We start from the raw sequence: 15238 nt of genomic DNA, 5'->3' as shown, positions 1-15238 counted from the left end.
GGGGCGCTCTCACGTGAAGCAGAGCGCTCCCCTGCCAGCTTGCTCACTTTACACTGCAGTGGATGGTTGCAGCACCCTGCTACAATGATGCCACGCAGAGAGCCTGCTTGTGCTGGTCTCGGGGATGCTTACTGTGCCCGCAGCTGTCTAATGACAGTGCGTTCATAGCGACTTGGGGTGCCATGTCGACGTCTTTATACATCGGGTTGCAGTTCAGAGCCCACCACCACCACGACGTATGAAGTCATGCAGCGGTAGGCAAAAGGTTAAAGGGAATCCATGAGGAGTTTTCACTGTGCCCAACTCCTGACCGCACCAGCTGGGAAGAGCAGGGCAAACTTACCTTTTGTGGAGTTTTTATTATTAGTAGTGAGAATATAAACTTTTAGGTTAAGTTCACACTTTGCAGTTTCCTTTCAGAATTGCTGTGTGGATTCCGGACCTCAAATCCTCAGCAACGTACTGTGCAGTACAAGTCTATGGGATTTTACAAACCCCATCTACATGTTGCGGATTGGACTGTCAGATCTTCAGACCACTAGGGCCTATTCACACGACCGTATTGTTGGTCCGCGTACGATCCACATTTTCTGTGGGTCACACAAGGACGCATTCATTTCTGTACACGGCTGTCGTCCGTATGCTGTCCACATCCGCGTGGCCAAGCCGCAAATTGACTGTTCTGTGGTCAAGAATAGGCATTTTTTTTTCAATGGGGCCTGTGAACAGTGCGGGACACACACAGAGCCCATCCATGTTTTGCGGATATGCGATTTGCGGTCCGCTAAACTGATACGGTTGTGTGACTGCCCTCTTATTTTGTGGATTGTTAGTGGATTAATCACAGATTTCTTCCATTACATTCAGTAGTGAAAATCCAAAAGTAAATCTGTGTGTGTGTTACTTATCTGCTACAAATCTGCAGTGTGTGGCGTTACAGTGTGTCGGCCTGCAGTCCGGACGGGGGAGCTCACATAGCAGTGTGTAGACTGGATTCGGCCACTCCACACTTGCTCCACTGTATCTCTGTAACTCCATAGAAGTTAGTGGAGAGAGCGGCGTACTTACACAGCCTCTTCCCCAGTGATTCCCTGCAGTGATGGAGAGACCCCCTTTAAGGATAGGTGCGGGTCCTAAACACAGAATGAAGTTATAAAAGTATGGCTGCCTGCAGAGGGGGCCTGCACTTCCTCCAGAGGTAATGGGGGGGCGACGGCAGCCACCCGTCCCCAGTACAGAACTGTGTGACCTCCAGGTTCTGTCCTTTCTCATATATTTTTGGTTTCTCTTTTCTATGTAGATCAACAACATTGGGAAGCTGAAGGATTTCCTGCTGGAGCACAGGAAGGATTACATAAACGCCTGCAGGTGAGCGCCACCATGCTTAAAGACGAAACGCGTGAGCGTCTGTGTGTGCAGGTGTGTACCGGATTATATATGTATACAGGAGCGTCTGTGTGTGCAGGTGTGTACAGGATTATATATGTATACAGGAGGGTCTGTGTGTGCATGTGTGTACCGGAATATATGTGTATACAGGAGCGTCTGTGTGTGCATGTGTGTACCGGATTATATATGTATACAGGAGGGTCTGTGTGTGCATGTGTGTACCTGATTATATATGTATACAGGAGGGTCTGTGTGTGCATGTGTGTACCTGATTATATATGTATACAGGAGGGTCTGTGTGTGCATGTGTGTACCTGATTATATATGTATACAGGAGCGTCTGTGTGTGCATGGGTGTACCGGATTATTTGTGTATACAGGAGGGTCTGTGTGTGCATGTGTGTACCGGATTATATATGTATACAGGAGGGTCTGTGTGTGCATGTGTGTACCTGATTATATATGTATACAGGAGGGTCTGTGTGTGCATGTGTGTACCGGATTATATATGTATACAGGAGGGTCTGTGTGTGCATGTGTGTACCGGATTATATATGTATACAGGAGGGTCTGTGTGTGCATGGGTGTACCTGATTATATGTGTATACAGGAGCGTCTGTGTGTGTCTGTGTACCTGATTATATATGTATACAGGAGCGTCTGTGCATGTGTGTACCTGATTATATATGTATACAGGAGCGTCTGTGTGTGCATGTGTGTACCGGATTATATATGTATACAGGAGCGTCTGTGTGTGTGTGTGTACCTGATTATATATGTATACAGGAGCGTCTGTGCATGTGTGTACCTGATTATATATGTATACAGGAGGGTGTGTGTGTGTGTGTACCGGATTATATATGTATACAGGAGCGTCTGTGTGTGCATGTGTGTACCGGATTATATGTGTATACAGGAGCGTCTGTGTGTGCATGGGTGTACCGGATTATATGTGTATACAGGAGCGTCTGTGTGTGCATGGGTGTACCGGATTATATATGTATACAGGAGCGTCTGTCTGTGTGTGTGTGTGTGTGTGTGTGTGTGTACCGGATTATATGTGTATACAGGAGCGTCTGTGTGTGCATGTGTGTACCGGATTATATATGTATACAGGAGCGTCTGTGTGTGCATGTGTGTACCGGATTATATATGTATACAGGAGCGTCTGTGTGTGTGTGTGTGTGTGTACCGGATTATATGTGTATACAGGAGCGTCTGTGTGTGCATGTGTGTACCGGATTATATATGTATACAGGAGCGTCTGTGTGTGTGTGTGTGTACCGGATTATATATGTATACAGGAGCGTCTGTGTGTGTGTGTGTGTACCTGATTATATATGTATACAGGAGGGTCTGTGTGTGTGTGTGTGTACCGGATTATATATGTATACAGGAGCGTCTGTGTGTGTGTGTGTGTACCGGATTATATGTGTATACAGGAGCGTCTGTGTGTACCGGATTATATATGTATACAGGAGGGTCTGTGTGTGTGTGTACCGGATTATATGTGTATACAGGAGCGTCTGTGTGTGCATGTGTGTACCGGATTATATATGTATACAGGGGGTCTGTGTGTGCATGTGTGTACCTGATTATATATGTATACAGGGGGTCTGTGTGTGTGTGTGTACCTGATTATATATGTATACAGGAGGGTCTGTGTGTGTGTGTGTACCTGATTATATATGTATACAGGAGGGTCTGTGTGTGTGTGTGTACCGGATTATATATGTATTCAGGAGCGTATATGTGTGCATGTGTGTACCGGATTATATATGTATACAGGAGGGTCTGTGTGCATGTGTGTACCGGATTATATATGTATACAGAAGGGTCTGTGTGTGCATGTGTGTACCGGATTATATATGTATACAGGAGGGTCTGTGCGTGTGTGTACCGGATTATATGTGTATACAGGGGGTCTGTGTGTGCATGTGTGTACCTGATTATATATGTATACAGGAGGGTCTGTGCATGTGTGTACCGGATTATATATGTATACAGGAGGGTCTGTGTGTGTGTGTGTGTGTACCGGATTATATGTGTATACAGGAGCGTCTGTGTGTGCATGTGTGTACCGGATTATATATGTATACAGGGGGTCTGTGTGTGTGTGGACCTGATTACATATGTATACAGGAGGGTCTGTGTGTGCATGTGTGTACCTGATTATATATGTATTCAGGAGCGTATATGTGTGCATGTGTGTACCGGATTATATATGTATACAGGAGCGTCTGTGCGTGTGTGTGTGTACCGGATTATCTATGTATACAGGGGGTCTGTGTGTGTGTGTACCGGATTATATATGTATACAGGAGCATCTATGTGTGTGTGTACCTGATTATATATGTATACAGGAGGGTCTGTGTGCATGTGTGTACCTGATTATATATGTATACTATACAGGAGCATCTATGTGTGTGTACCGGATTATATATGTATACAGGAGCATCTATGTGTGTGTACCAGATTATATATGTATACAGGAGGGTCTGTGTGCATGTGTGTACCTGATTATATATGTATACAGGAGGGTCTGTGTGTGCGTGTGTGTACCGGATTATATATGTATACAGGAGCATCTGTGTGTGTGTGTACCTGATTATATATGTATACAGGAGGGTCTGTGTGTGCATGTGTGTACCGGATTATATATGTATACAGGAGGGTCTGTGTGTGCATGTGTGTACCTGATTATATATGTATACAGGAGGGTCTGTGTGTGCATGTGTGTACCTGATTATATATGTATACAGGAGGGTCTGTGCGTGTGTGTACCTGATTATATATGTATACAGGAGCGTATATGTGTGTGTGAGTACCTGATTATATATGTATACAGGAGCATCTGTGTGCATGTGTGTACCTGATTATATATGTATACAGGAGCGCATATGTGTGTGTGTACCGGATTATATATGTATATAGGAGGGTCTGTGTGCATGTGTGTACCTGATTATATATGTATACAGGAGCATCTATGTGTGTGTGTACCTGATTATATATGTATACAGGAGCGTCTATGTGTGTGTGTACCTGATTATATACAGTACAGACCAAAAGTTTGGACACACCTTCTTATTCAAAGAGTTTTCTTTATTTTCATGACTATGAAGGCATCAAAACTATGAATTAACACATGTGGAATTATATACATAACAAACAAGTGTGAAACAACTGTAAATGTCATATTCTAGGTTCTTCAAAGTAGCCACCTTTTGCTTTGATTACTGCTTTGTACACTCTTGGCATTCTCTTGATGAGCTTCAAGAGGTAGTCCCCTGAAATGGTTTTCACTTCACAGGTGTGCCCTGTCAGGTTTAATAAGTGGGATTTCTTGCCTTATAAATGGGGTTGGGACAATCAGTTGCGTTGAGGAGAAATCAGGTGGATACGCAGCTGATAGTCCTACTGAATAGACTGTTAGAATTTGTATTATGGCAAGAAAAAAGCAGCTAAGTAAAGAAAAACGAGTGGCCATCATTACTTTAAGAAATGAAGGTCAGTCAGTCAGCTGAAAAATTGGGAAAACTTTGAAAGTAAGGGCTATTTGACCATGAAGGAGTGTGATGGGGTGCTGCGCCAGATGACCTGGCCTCCACAGTCACCGGACCTGAACCCAATCGAGATGGTTTGGGGTGAGCTGGACCGCAGAGTAAAGGCAAAAGGGCCAACAAGTGCTAAGCATCTCTGGGAACTCCTTCAAGACTGTTGGAAGACCATTTCAGGGGACTACCTCTTGAAGCTCATCAAGAGAATGCCAAGAGTGTGCAAAGCAGTAATCAAAGCAAAAGGTGGCTACTTTGAAGAACCTAGAATATGACATATTTTCAGTTGTTTCACACTTGTTTGTTATGTATATAATTCCACATGTGTTAATTCATAGTTTTGATGCCTTCATAGTCATGAAAATAAAGAAAACTCTTTGAGAAGGTGTGTCCAAAATTTTGGTCTGTACTGTATGTATACAGGAGGGTCTGTGTGCATGTGTGTACCTGATTATATATGTATACAGGAGCATCTATGTGTGTGTACCTGATTATATATGTATACAGGAGCGCATATGTATGTGTGTGTGTGTGTACCTGATTATATATGTATTCAGGAGGGTCTGTGTGTGTACCGGATTATATATGTATTCAGGAGGGTCTGTGTGTGTACCGGATTATATATGTATTCAGGAGCGTATATGTGTGTGTGTGTGTACATTATTTATGTATACAGGAGCATCTGTGTGTGTACCTGATTATATATGTATCCAGGAGGGTCTGTGTGCATGTGTGTACCTGATTTATATATGTATACAGGAGCATCTGTATGTGTACCTGATTATATATGTATTCAGGAGCGTATATGTGTGTGTGTGTGTGTGTGTACATTATTTATGTATACAGGAGCATCTGTGTGTGTACCTGATTATATATGTATACAGGAGCGTCTATGTGTGTGTGTACCTGATTATATATGCATACAGGAGGGTTTGTGTGAGTGTGTGTACCGGATTATATATGTATACAGGAGCGTCTGTGTGTGCATGTGTGTACCGGATTATATATGTATACAGGAGGGTGTGTGCGTGTGTGTACCTGATTATATATGTTCTTTGGGGCCACAAAAAAAAACATGTTCTGTTCTTGTCCATTTTGCAGACAAGAACAGGCATTTCTATTATGGCCGCCCGTTCCGTTCCACAAATTGCGGGAATGCAGATGGGCAGCATCCGTGTTTTTGCGGATCCGTAATTTGCAGACCGCAAAACACGGCGCGGTCGTGTGCACGAGCCCTTGGATGAAACGGAAATAGCAGAAGTGCAGGATCGGGCATGTAACTGACTTGAACAGAGTCTATTGGCTACAGAGGAGTCCGTTCAGTTTCCATTCAGAATACTGTGTTTTGACTGGATGTACAGAGTCTGTGACGGGCGCCCCAATCGGGAGCCTCCAGCGCAGGCGTGAACTCGGCTACCATGAGGCATTGGGGCCATTGTGTTGTCATGGAAAAATGCATGGATTCATCTGTTATGAACGTCACCCAATATCCTTCAAGGGGCTTTCCAGGACTTGGATATTGATGGCCCACCCTCAGGATAGGTCATCAGATGGGTGCGGGTCAGACACCCTGCTCCCCCACCAATTAGCTGTTTCTGGAAGCTGCCAGCGCCAGTCACCTTTGGCGACAACTACAACTCTCAGCATGCAAACATGCTCAGTTGTTCTTCTCTCCTAGAGCATTCTGAGAGTTGTGGTGAACAGCTGGAGTGCCGGAGGTTGCTGAGGCTCCCTCCTCTGTGTAGTGGTCGTACTAGGGTACTGCAGCACATCTGCCATGCCATGGTGCCAGGAAGAAGACCGTGTATAGAGGCTTCCGGCCCCAGCTGATTGGTGGGGGGTACCAGGTGTCTGAGCCCCAATCTTCTGATATTAATGACCTATCCTGAGGATAAGCCATCAATATCCACATACCGGAAAACCCCTTTACTATCTCTCCTTATATAAATTAGGATTCTCCCATTATTATTCATTCACCGGAGAATGGCAGATATCCCAGCAGTATTCTGGGAAGGTAGCTGACAACGATGTTACATCAGGCGTCACTAAGCTTCGCTAGAAATAGAAGCACCTAAATACTAGTTTAACAGGATAATTTTTGTTCTTTATTTCAGGCAGAATTTCATATTTATGACATTTGGGTTTGTGGGCTTAGTTCCAGTTACTTTAACGTAAAGAGCAGTTGAAGAGTTAGCCTCCCATACATTCAGTGTCCAGCAGATGGCGCTGTGGTACTGTGTGTTGTAATCATTAGGCGCCTCCTTCCTCCCTGTGCTAGGACTCCTCAGTGTTCAGCCATGGACCTCTCTTGCTAGACTAAATATATTTTGAATTTATCATTGTATTTCCTCTGTTTAGGGGGGTATTTGGTGTAATTCTGGAGCTGGGGAGATTTTATTATACTTATATTAGTAGTTTATTATAGATGTGCTTATTATACGGCAAATATAATAAAGGTTGGAGAATACTTCTGCGGGTTATTACACATTTATATTTTTCAGAGGGAGGGGTTCAAAACCCCTTTTACAATTGGCAGATTTTCACACAGCTCGTCCATAACGTGGCGGGTTTCGCTGCAGATTGTAGTTGTGAACCCAAAGGGGCAAATATGTGGCAAATACCCCAAGTGGTAAAATTCGCATTCGCCAGCATGGGCGATAAGTCTTAAATCAACTGGGACCTTTAATATGGGTAGTCTTTACCAGAGACTTGATGAAGTGGGGGTTAAACCTGCCTTACGTTATATGTACATCAATGTGTGAGACTAGTCGGCCATTGAATGTGTGTGAGGAGATCCCAGCTGTCCCTGGACCACTGCCAGAGATGTCTGCTAGCGGCCTATTCCCCTCTCCCTATTCAGATCACATGTACGCTCAGCCAAGCATGCAAGTATATTGGCCAATTGGGATAAATAACCGTCCACCAAATGAGTGTATAGCACGCCTTACATTGGACTACTCACTACCACGGTTCCCACTGGAGTTTGTGGGTCCACTGCATCTCTATTATCCAGTGCCAAGGAACATATCCAGCACCGTGGGCCCTCCCTTCCAGCGACGCTGTGGCCCCACACCTGAGGACTGTGTAAAAACACCTGTATTTTTATAGTAATTAATAGAATATAATGTTAGTGTGCACCCAGTGTTAAAAGGGGTTGTCTCACTTCAGCAAGTGGCATTTATCATGTAGAGAAAGTTAATACAAGGCACTTACTAATGTATTGTGAGTGTCCATGTTGCTTCCTTTGCTGGTTGGATTTATTTTTCCATCACATTATACACTGCTCGTTTCCATGGTTATGACCACCCTGCAATCCATCAGTGGTGGTCATGTTTGTACACTATAGGAAAAAGTGCCAGAGTTTCTGGTGGCCGAGACTGCGGGAGCACACATAGGTTGGTGCTTTTTCCTATAGTGTACAAGCGCGGCCACCACTGCTGGATTACAGGGTGGTCATAACCATGGAAACGAGCATTGTATAATGTGATGGAAAAATGAATCCAACCAGCAAAGGAGGCAATATGGACACTCACAATAGATTAGTAAGTGCCTTGTATTAACTTTCTCTACACGGTAAATGCCATTTGCTGAAGTGAGACATCCCCTTTAAGGATGTTGCGTCAGTGGATGACTCCATTTAACTCTTACCAACTCTCCTGGAAATAAGATGGACCTCCCAGAAGAGTTATCGAATCCCCTGTGAGCTGCCAAAATATCCTGGGTGGGAGCAGTTCACGACCTGCCTTCTTCCCTGGATGCTGCGTCTTCATGCGCGCCCTGTGGGTGGCGCTCTACATAAGTTCTAACCCCAATGGAAGGACATGCACAGCCAGGTAGTTCTGATCTGACAACTGGCTAGACCAGACATGTCTGCAGAGGGGACAGGTCCTGAACTAAAAGGGTGTGGGGTTTCACACCCTCATTTTTCATGGGGTCTTAACAGTGCTTATGGTCTGAACAATAGGGTAAGGAGGGGCCCTTTAAACGGGGGTGACTCATAGAAAGGGGCTCCATATGTCAAAACGTTTACTGTGTGTACTGCGGAAACAATGCCCCCTGCAGCCCATTTCCAGAAGTTGTCCGCTCTGCCCTCCGGAGAAGTTTAGGTCTTCTTGTCCGACCTCCTCCAGCTCTGCCGTGAGCCTCTCCTCCGCTGCATTCAATTTTACAGCCGGCTGCTGGTAAATGAGTCGTACAGATAAGCGGCGGTCTGGTTCATCGTCCTGTATCGGCAGATCCCTCCAGACGCATTTCACCGTTCTGCTGATGAGTTAGGCTGGTTTAATTTGGCAAAGCGGGCAGAAAACAAGTGCGCGCCATTCATCTGTGTGTCATTGTGTGGGGGTATTGTAGCCCGCAGAGCTCCTAATCATGGGTTAATGTCGCACACTTATCATTTCTTTGCTCTGAAGAAGCATTATAACCCGGGGAACATGGTATTAGGGTACTTTCACACTTGCGTTGTGAAGATCCGGAAATCCGTGTGCAAACGGATAGCATTTGTAGACGGATCCGGATGCCGATCCGTCTGACAAATGCATTGAAACACCAGATCCGTCTCTCCAGTGTCATCCGGAAAAAAACGGATCCGGTATTTATTTATTTTTTTTTTGCATTCTGCGCAGACCGGAAAACCGGATCAGTTTTGCTGGAACACTTGGTGCCGGATCCGGCATTAATGCATTTCAATGGAAAATAATGCCGGATCCGGCAAGTGTTCTGGAATTTTGGACGGAGAAAATACCGCAGCATCCGGCCAAATACTGTAAGAGTGACTGAACTGAAGACATCCTGATGCATCCTGAACGGATTGCTCTCCATTCAGAATGCATAGGGATAAAACTGATCAGTTCTTTTCCAGTATTGAGCCCCTGGGACGGAACTCAATACCGGAAAAGAAAAACGCTAGTGTGAAAGTGCCTTAGACAATCTGTACCTGCGCTGAATGATCGTCTATCAGGAACATTATGGCCTGAAACAGAATTCTTTGTCTTTTCTACAAATAACTGGTTACATGTGGAAAAGAGCTGCTTTAATGGGTTTTCTCCAGAGCCGTCCCTCCTACCTCCTGATGTCCCATAGCTTTATGCCATTGTGTTTATTATTATTTTTTTTTTTTAATGACCATTTTAACTAAAAACCTCTTTTACACATTGTTAATGTATGTGCTTATACATTATACCCCTTATCCACAGGAGCCCTTTAACCCCTTGTTTGGGCCCTAAAGGCATTTTACCATTGACATGTATCAGCTGCCACAGGATAGGTGATGAAGGGTATGATTGCTGGGGGTCTGACTACTCCCACCAGTGCCAAGAACGGGGGGCCCTCCTGTGTGGAAGGAGTGGTAATGCACATGTGTTACCGTCGCTCCATTCAATCTCTATGGAACTGCTGCAGATAGCTCAGTGCTACGCTCATCAGTCCCCTATGGTCATGCACACCACTTCACTCACGCAGTGATGGGTCAGGGGCCCAGCACTCGGACCCCCAACTGTCATGTATTTATGACCTGTGGATAGGTGATAAATGTTGTTGGTGGGTCAACCCCTTTAAATATGGGAGCACATCTTGGCAGACAATATGGAAAAACATATTACCGTATTTCGTTTTTCTTGCTATCTCAACTAGGAACCTAGTCTGTTACTAGAAAAAAAAATAAGATTTGATGATGGAATATAAATGCTGCTAGATGAAGGAGCCAGCTGTAAACCAGCTGGTTTGACTTTGGGCTAGATTTAAGGGCGTTCTCCTGAGTTTTCACCCTTTAAACTTTGTACAGGGATCTGGTCTTCACTTCTGGGGAGCTACCAGGCCTCTAACTCTTGGACAAGTCCCAGTGTATTTGGCAGCTGACCCACGGGTCAGTAAACAGGCTGAGGTCAGGGTGGCTAGAACATGTGTGAATCTGTGGGACTAGTCGGGCAGGCAGCAAAGGGTCAACACAGCAAATGGGCCAAGGTCAGGTCAAGTAGCGGAGGGTCAGAGTTGGTATACAGGCAGAGGTCAGTACACAGGCAGACAAACAGAGCAGCACACCTTAAATTTATACTAGTACACTAGAAAACCTAAAGCTCCCCTAGAGGCTTAAGTAACCTCAAGTGTCCAGCCATTGGCTGAGGTAAACTAGGACGCATACCTTCTGGCCCATTAAGAACCATGGAGCACACGGCCTAAGGGCAGTGGGAAAGTACAGGCTACGGCCTGCAGCGGGACCAGCAGCTTTAGATCCTGGCGGTTGGGCCTGCTGCTAGCAGAGGAGGACACGCAGACCCGGACCGTCGGCAGAGCAGTGTAAGTGACACGGTGCCTGTGACCATCCACGGAAGCGGGAGAGCGTTGGGCACTTGCTGCTAGTAATAACTACATACAGTATTGTATGGTCTCTAATGCTCGACTATTTGCTTTTTTAGTCATGTGTCAAAATATTCCCGTATGACTGACGGCGAGCGCGACCAGATCGATCAGGACGCACAGACCTTCATGAGAGCATGCGCTGAAGCCATTCAGCATCTCAGGACAGAAGGTGAGATCTCCATGCTGGTACATGTAGTCTATCTATGCGTTTATAAAGCGATCTAGCTTCAGCTCCCACCAGGGCACGCAGTCTGTATATCCCCCACATATTCGTGCCTCCGCGTGCCAAGTGCTGTTTTTCTGCGCAGGTTGTTGTAAATACGGTACAAGCAGAAATCTCATGTACACTTTGCATATTTCTTCCAGGCAGAAATTGACCTGCCATGCTGATTTGTGAATCCTGCGGATTTTAATTGCGTATTTCAATGCAAAGTGTGAGATCTGGGGCAAATCCGCAGGTAACACATACAGATATCGGTGTGGATTTGGTGTAAAAAAGCAGAGAAATCGGCACGAAAATCTGTTTTGTAAACCTACCCCTGTGTGCATCAGCTGCCCCTTCTGATAACAAGGCCCCCAAGGCTTTAGAAAGGGGAGGTCTTCTCAAGAAGTGGTCTTTTTCGGGAGGTTCCACTGTATATTTTGTATTATTTTGAGGAAGGAAGCAAACTTCATTTGGCCTTGATTGTCTAGAACTGTGAACCTTTTTGCCTTTGATGTAAGGGAAAGAAGTTGTCGCTTTTCTTTTAATCTAAAATAGTTAAACGGGTAGTCTCCTCTATATGCCCCCATTGTCTTGTAGGTGCTGGACCCGCACCTTAATCGAGAGCAGAGCCCCAAAAGTGGTGGACGGCGCACTGCACATGCGCAGCTACCCTCTATTCATTTCTATGGGGCTGCCGAAAATAGCCGAGCACTGACCGAACGATTTCCGTCTGGCCCATAGAAATGAATGGGAGCGGTGGCCGGTCATGCGCGGTGCGCTCCCATGCACTTCTATGGGAGGAGCGCTTTGTGGGGCTCGGTTCTGGATATAGGTGTGCGACCTACACCTATAAGACAATGGGGGCATATCCTAGCGATATACCCCCATTGTCTGGGATGAGACAACCCCTTTAAAAATGTCTTGCTCGGGGAAGGGAACAATGGTGTTTAAAGCTCGTTGGAAGATTAGCCAGCACCAGCACCCATCCGGAAAACTCCGTGATATCACTGTGAGCTTCAGAGGACTGGCGGAAGCCACATGAGTACGCTACCGACCGGAGTCCATTATTATACACATACACATTAACAGTTTTGAATATAATACTCCATTTTGTACTCTGTGGTTGGGAGAGTACTAGTCACTGCTGCGCCCCATGTTTTGCAGCCTCGATGTGTGTGGACTCCGTTTAGCCGTGCTTTAATGGTTTGTATGTACCTTTTCTTTTTATGTAAGTTAGTGCTCATTTTGACGACCGTATCCCTTTTTTGCGGTCCGCAAAACACAGATACCTGCTGTGTGCGTTCTGCATTTTACGGAACGGCTCAGCCCTATCCTAGAAATGCTTATTCTTATCAGCAATTGCGGACAAGAATAGGACATGTTCTGTCTTTTTTGCAGAGGCCACAGAAGCATGGATGCGGATGGAATGAATGGGTCTACATCCATTTTGCAAAATTGCGGAACGGATGCAGTCGTCTGAATGAGCCCTTATACAGTATGTTTTGTACCACCTTGCAATATAGATCACACAGTGCGAATGTGGAGATTGTGTCCCTTCAAGTGCGATCCCTACTTCCATGTTTAGCGTTTCTTATCATAGGCATGGGTGACGGTCACAGAAATAACCAGTCCTCCGCATACGCTTGACTTTTCTATATCCTCCTATTTCTTTTCCTCCTCTGTGAATTTGATGAAAACAATTTTACACAGAGCCGCACGAGGGCATCCGGGCACCCCCGGGTCATACGAAGCGGTTTTGGTCTTCCATAACAATAAGCAGTTTTATCAAAGCAATGCAGTCACCATTCCCACCGCCATCCTCTGTCTTATCTGCATTCCTGCCATGTGACGATGTAGTAATGAGAAAATACTGATATGCCCGATGTCTTCCTCAGTCAAGCACATTTATTGTTCTTTTGACGTTTTCAGTTTCCTTTTAATAGGTTTGGTGGATATTATAGAGGAAGGTTTTACTATACAGTGAAATGAAGGCAGAGAAGGTACAATACCTGCAGTCGTACTGCATACTATGTGCCGCAGACTAATGTGGATGGGGAGTACAGGCAGAAGAGTTAGGCAGCAGTATGTTGTCCGGCAGAATGCCGCTTTTCATGCCCGAACCCTGGCGGACCCAATTATGGTGAAGTGGATCCATAGGGCCCAGCGGTGTTCGGCTTCTTCCTCTGCAGTAACACCGGACCGGAATACCTGCCGCAGATGTGGACGAAGCCTCGTTTCACGGACGTGTGCTGTATGTGTTCTCCGTGGACATTCATTTTAAAATTTGTGTATTCAGACATCAGTGTTTTAGCACGGTCCGTGGGTTGGCGTTTTTAGCACGGAAGCACGCTCTATTTTGTCCGTGTTAACGAATCCATCGCGTCCATTATAGTCTATGGGTCTGTGAAAAACACGTGTTGCATCCGTGTTTCACGGATCATTAAGAAGAGATGCTTTGAAAATTATTTTTCAGCTGTTCAGTGTCAGTGAAACACGGACAGCAAAAAACGGAGACACTGATCCTTCACGGATGCATTACTGACCACCTGCTTACGGATTTGAGCACAGACATGTGCATGAGGCTGTAGTATATCCAGTTTCAGATATCTGATCAGTAAATCTATGTTTGTTTTTTTTGTTGTTTTTTTTCTACAGCATGTAAGGAGACCATTTCCACTCAAGTTAAAGAGCACAGACTGTCCGTCCTGGACTTCATCGAAGACTATTTAAAAAGTAGGTTTTATTACAGACGATCAGTCACCACACATCTGTATTTCACGAACCGATAATCAGGCAATTATCAGGAACGAACCAAATGTTCCCGATAACTGCCTGAACGTCTGCATTTACATACAGAAATCACCTCTGCTGTATGGGGACAAGCGATGACCACGACGATGGCTTGTCCTCCTAGAGAATCATAGCTCCTGGGCGGCAGATCCCTGTTTAGATACACCGTGCCTGCTTTAGGCGTAAAAAAGTTTCAAACCCACTCTTTACAACTAATCTACACCCGTGTGTTGATATTTTGTCACACAGGCGTTTTTGCACCATGGTTGACATTTGGGAGTGACGTCGGCATGCCGGAGGCTAGAATTTTGGCCTCTGCAAATTTACTAACCTTTACTTCTGAAAAGGCATAAATATTGACATAAACGACTCCACTTAGGAAATAGAGTAGTTTTAGGGTTTATTCAGACGTCCGTAGTGCATTGCGGATCAGCAATACACCCGGCCGGCACCCCCATAGAACTGCCTATTCTTGTCCGCTATTGCAGACAAGAATAGGACATGTTCTATTTTTTTTCCGGAGCCGCGGACCGGAAGATCGGGGGTGCGCTCCGGAAATGCGGATGCGGACAGCACACAGTGTGCTCTCCTCATCCATTCCGTCCCCATAGAGAATGACTGGGTCCGCACCCGTTCCGCAATTTGGGGGAACGGATGCGGACCCATTATACGGATGTGTGAATGGAGCCTTACATGACAGTCACACGAGGGCACACCTAATTTATGACGAGACACACTCCTTGTCATAAATTAGGCGAAATATACAATAGCGCGGATGAGAAACAAAGAACGTTTGGGCAGCACACTGGTTAGCACTGGTGCCTTGGTCCTGGGTTCGAATCCGACCAAGGACAACATCTGCATGGAGTTTGTATGTTCTCCCCGTGTTTGCATGGGTTTCCTCCGGTTTCCTTCCACACTCCAAAGACATCCTGATGGGGAC

At 45.5% G+C, this 15238-nt stretch overlaps 1 protein-coding gene across 1 annotated transcript in view; it reads left to right on the top strand.

The window, feature by feature from the left end:
- The window catches only part of STX18 (syntaxin 18), a 145973-nt gene that overhangs the window by 71108 nt on the left and 59627 nt on the right, over positions 1–15238 (top strand). Inside the window, exons 2-4 of the mRNA XM_040419109.1 lie at positions 1301–1368; positions 11357–11469; positions 14161–14238. Of these exons, the coding sequence (XP_040275043.1) occupies positions 1301–1368; positions 11357–11469; positions 14161–14238 (259 nt within the window). The remainder of the gene's footprint in view (positions 1–1300; positions 1369–11356; positions 11470–14160; positions 14239–15238) is intronic.

This window comes from Bufo bufo, chromosome 2, assembly GCF_905171765.1.
Source record: "Bufo bufo chromosome 2, aBufBuf1.1, whole genome shotgun sequence".
NCBI lineage: Eukaryota > Metazoa > Chordata > Amphibia > Anura > Bufonidae > Bufo > Bufo bufo.
This window is presented reverse-complemented; position numbering and strand designations above follow the sequence as displayed.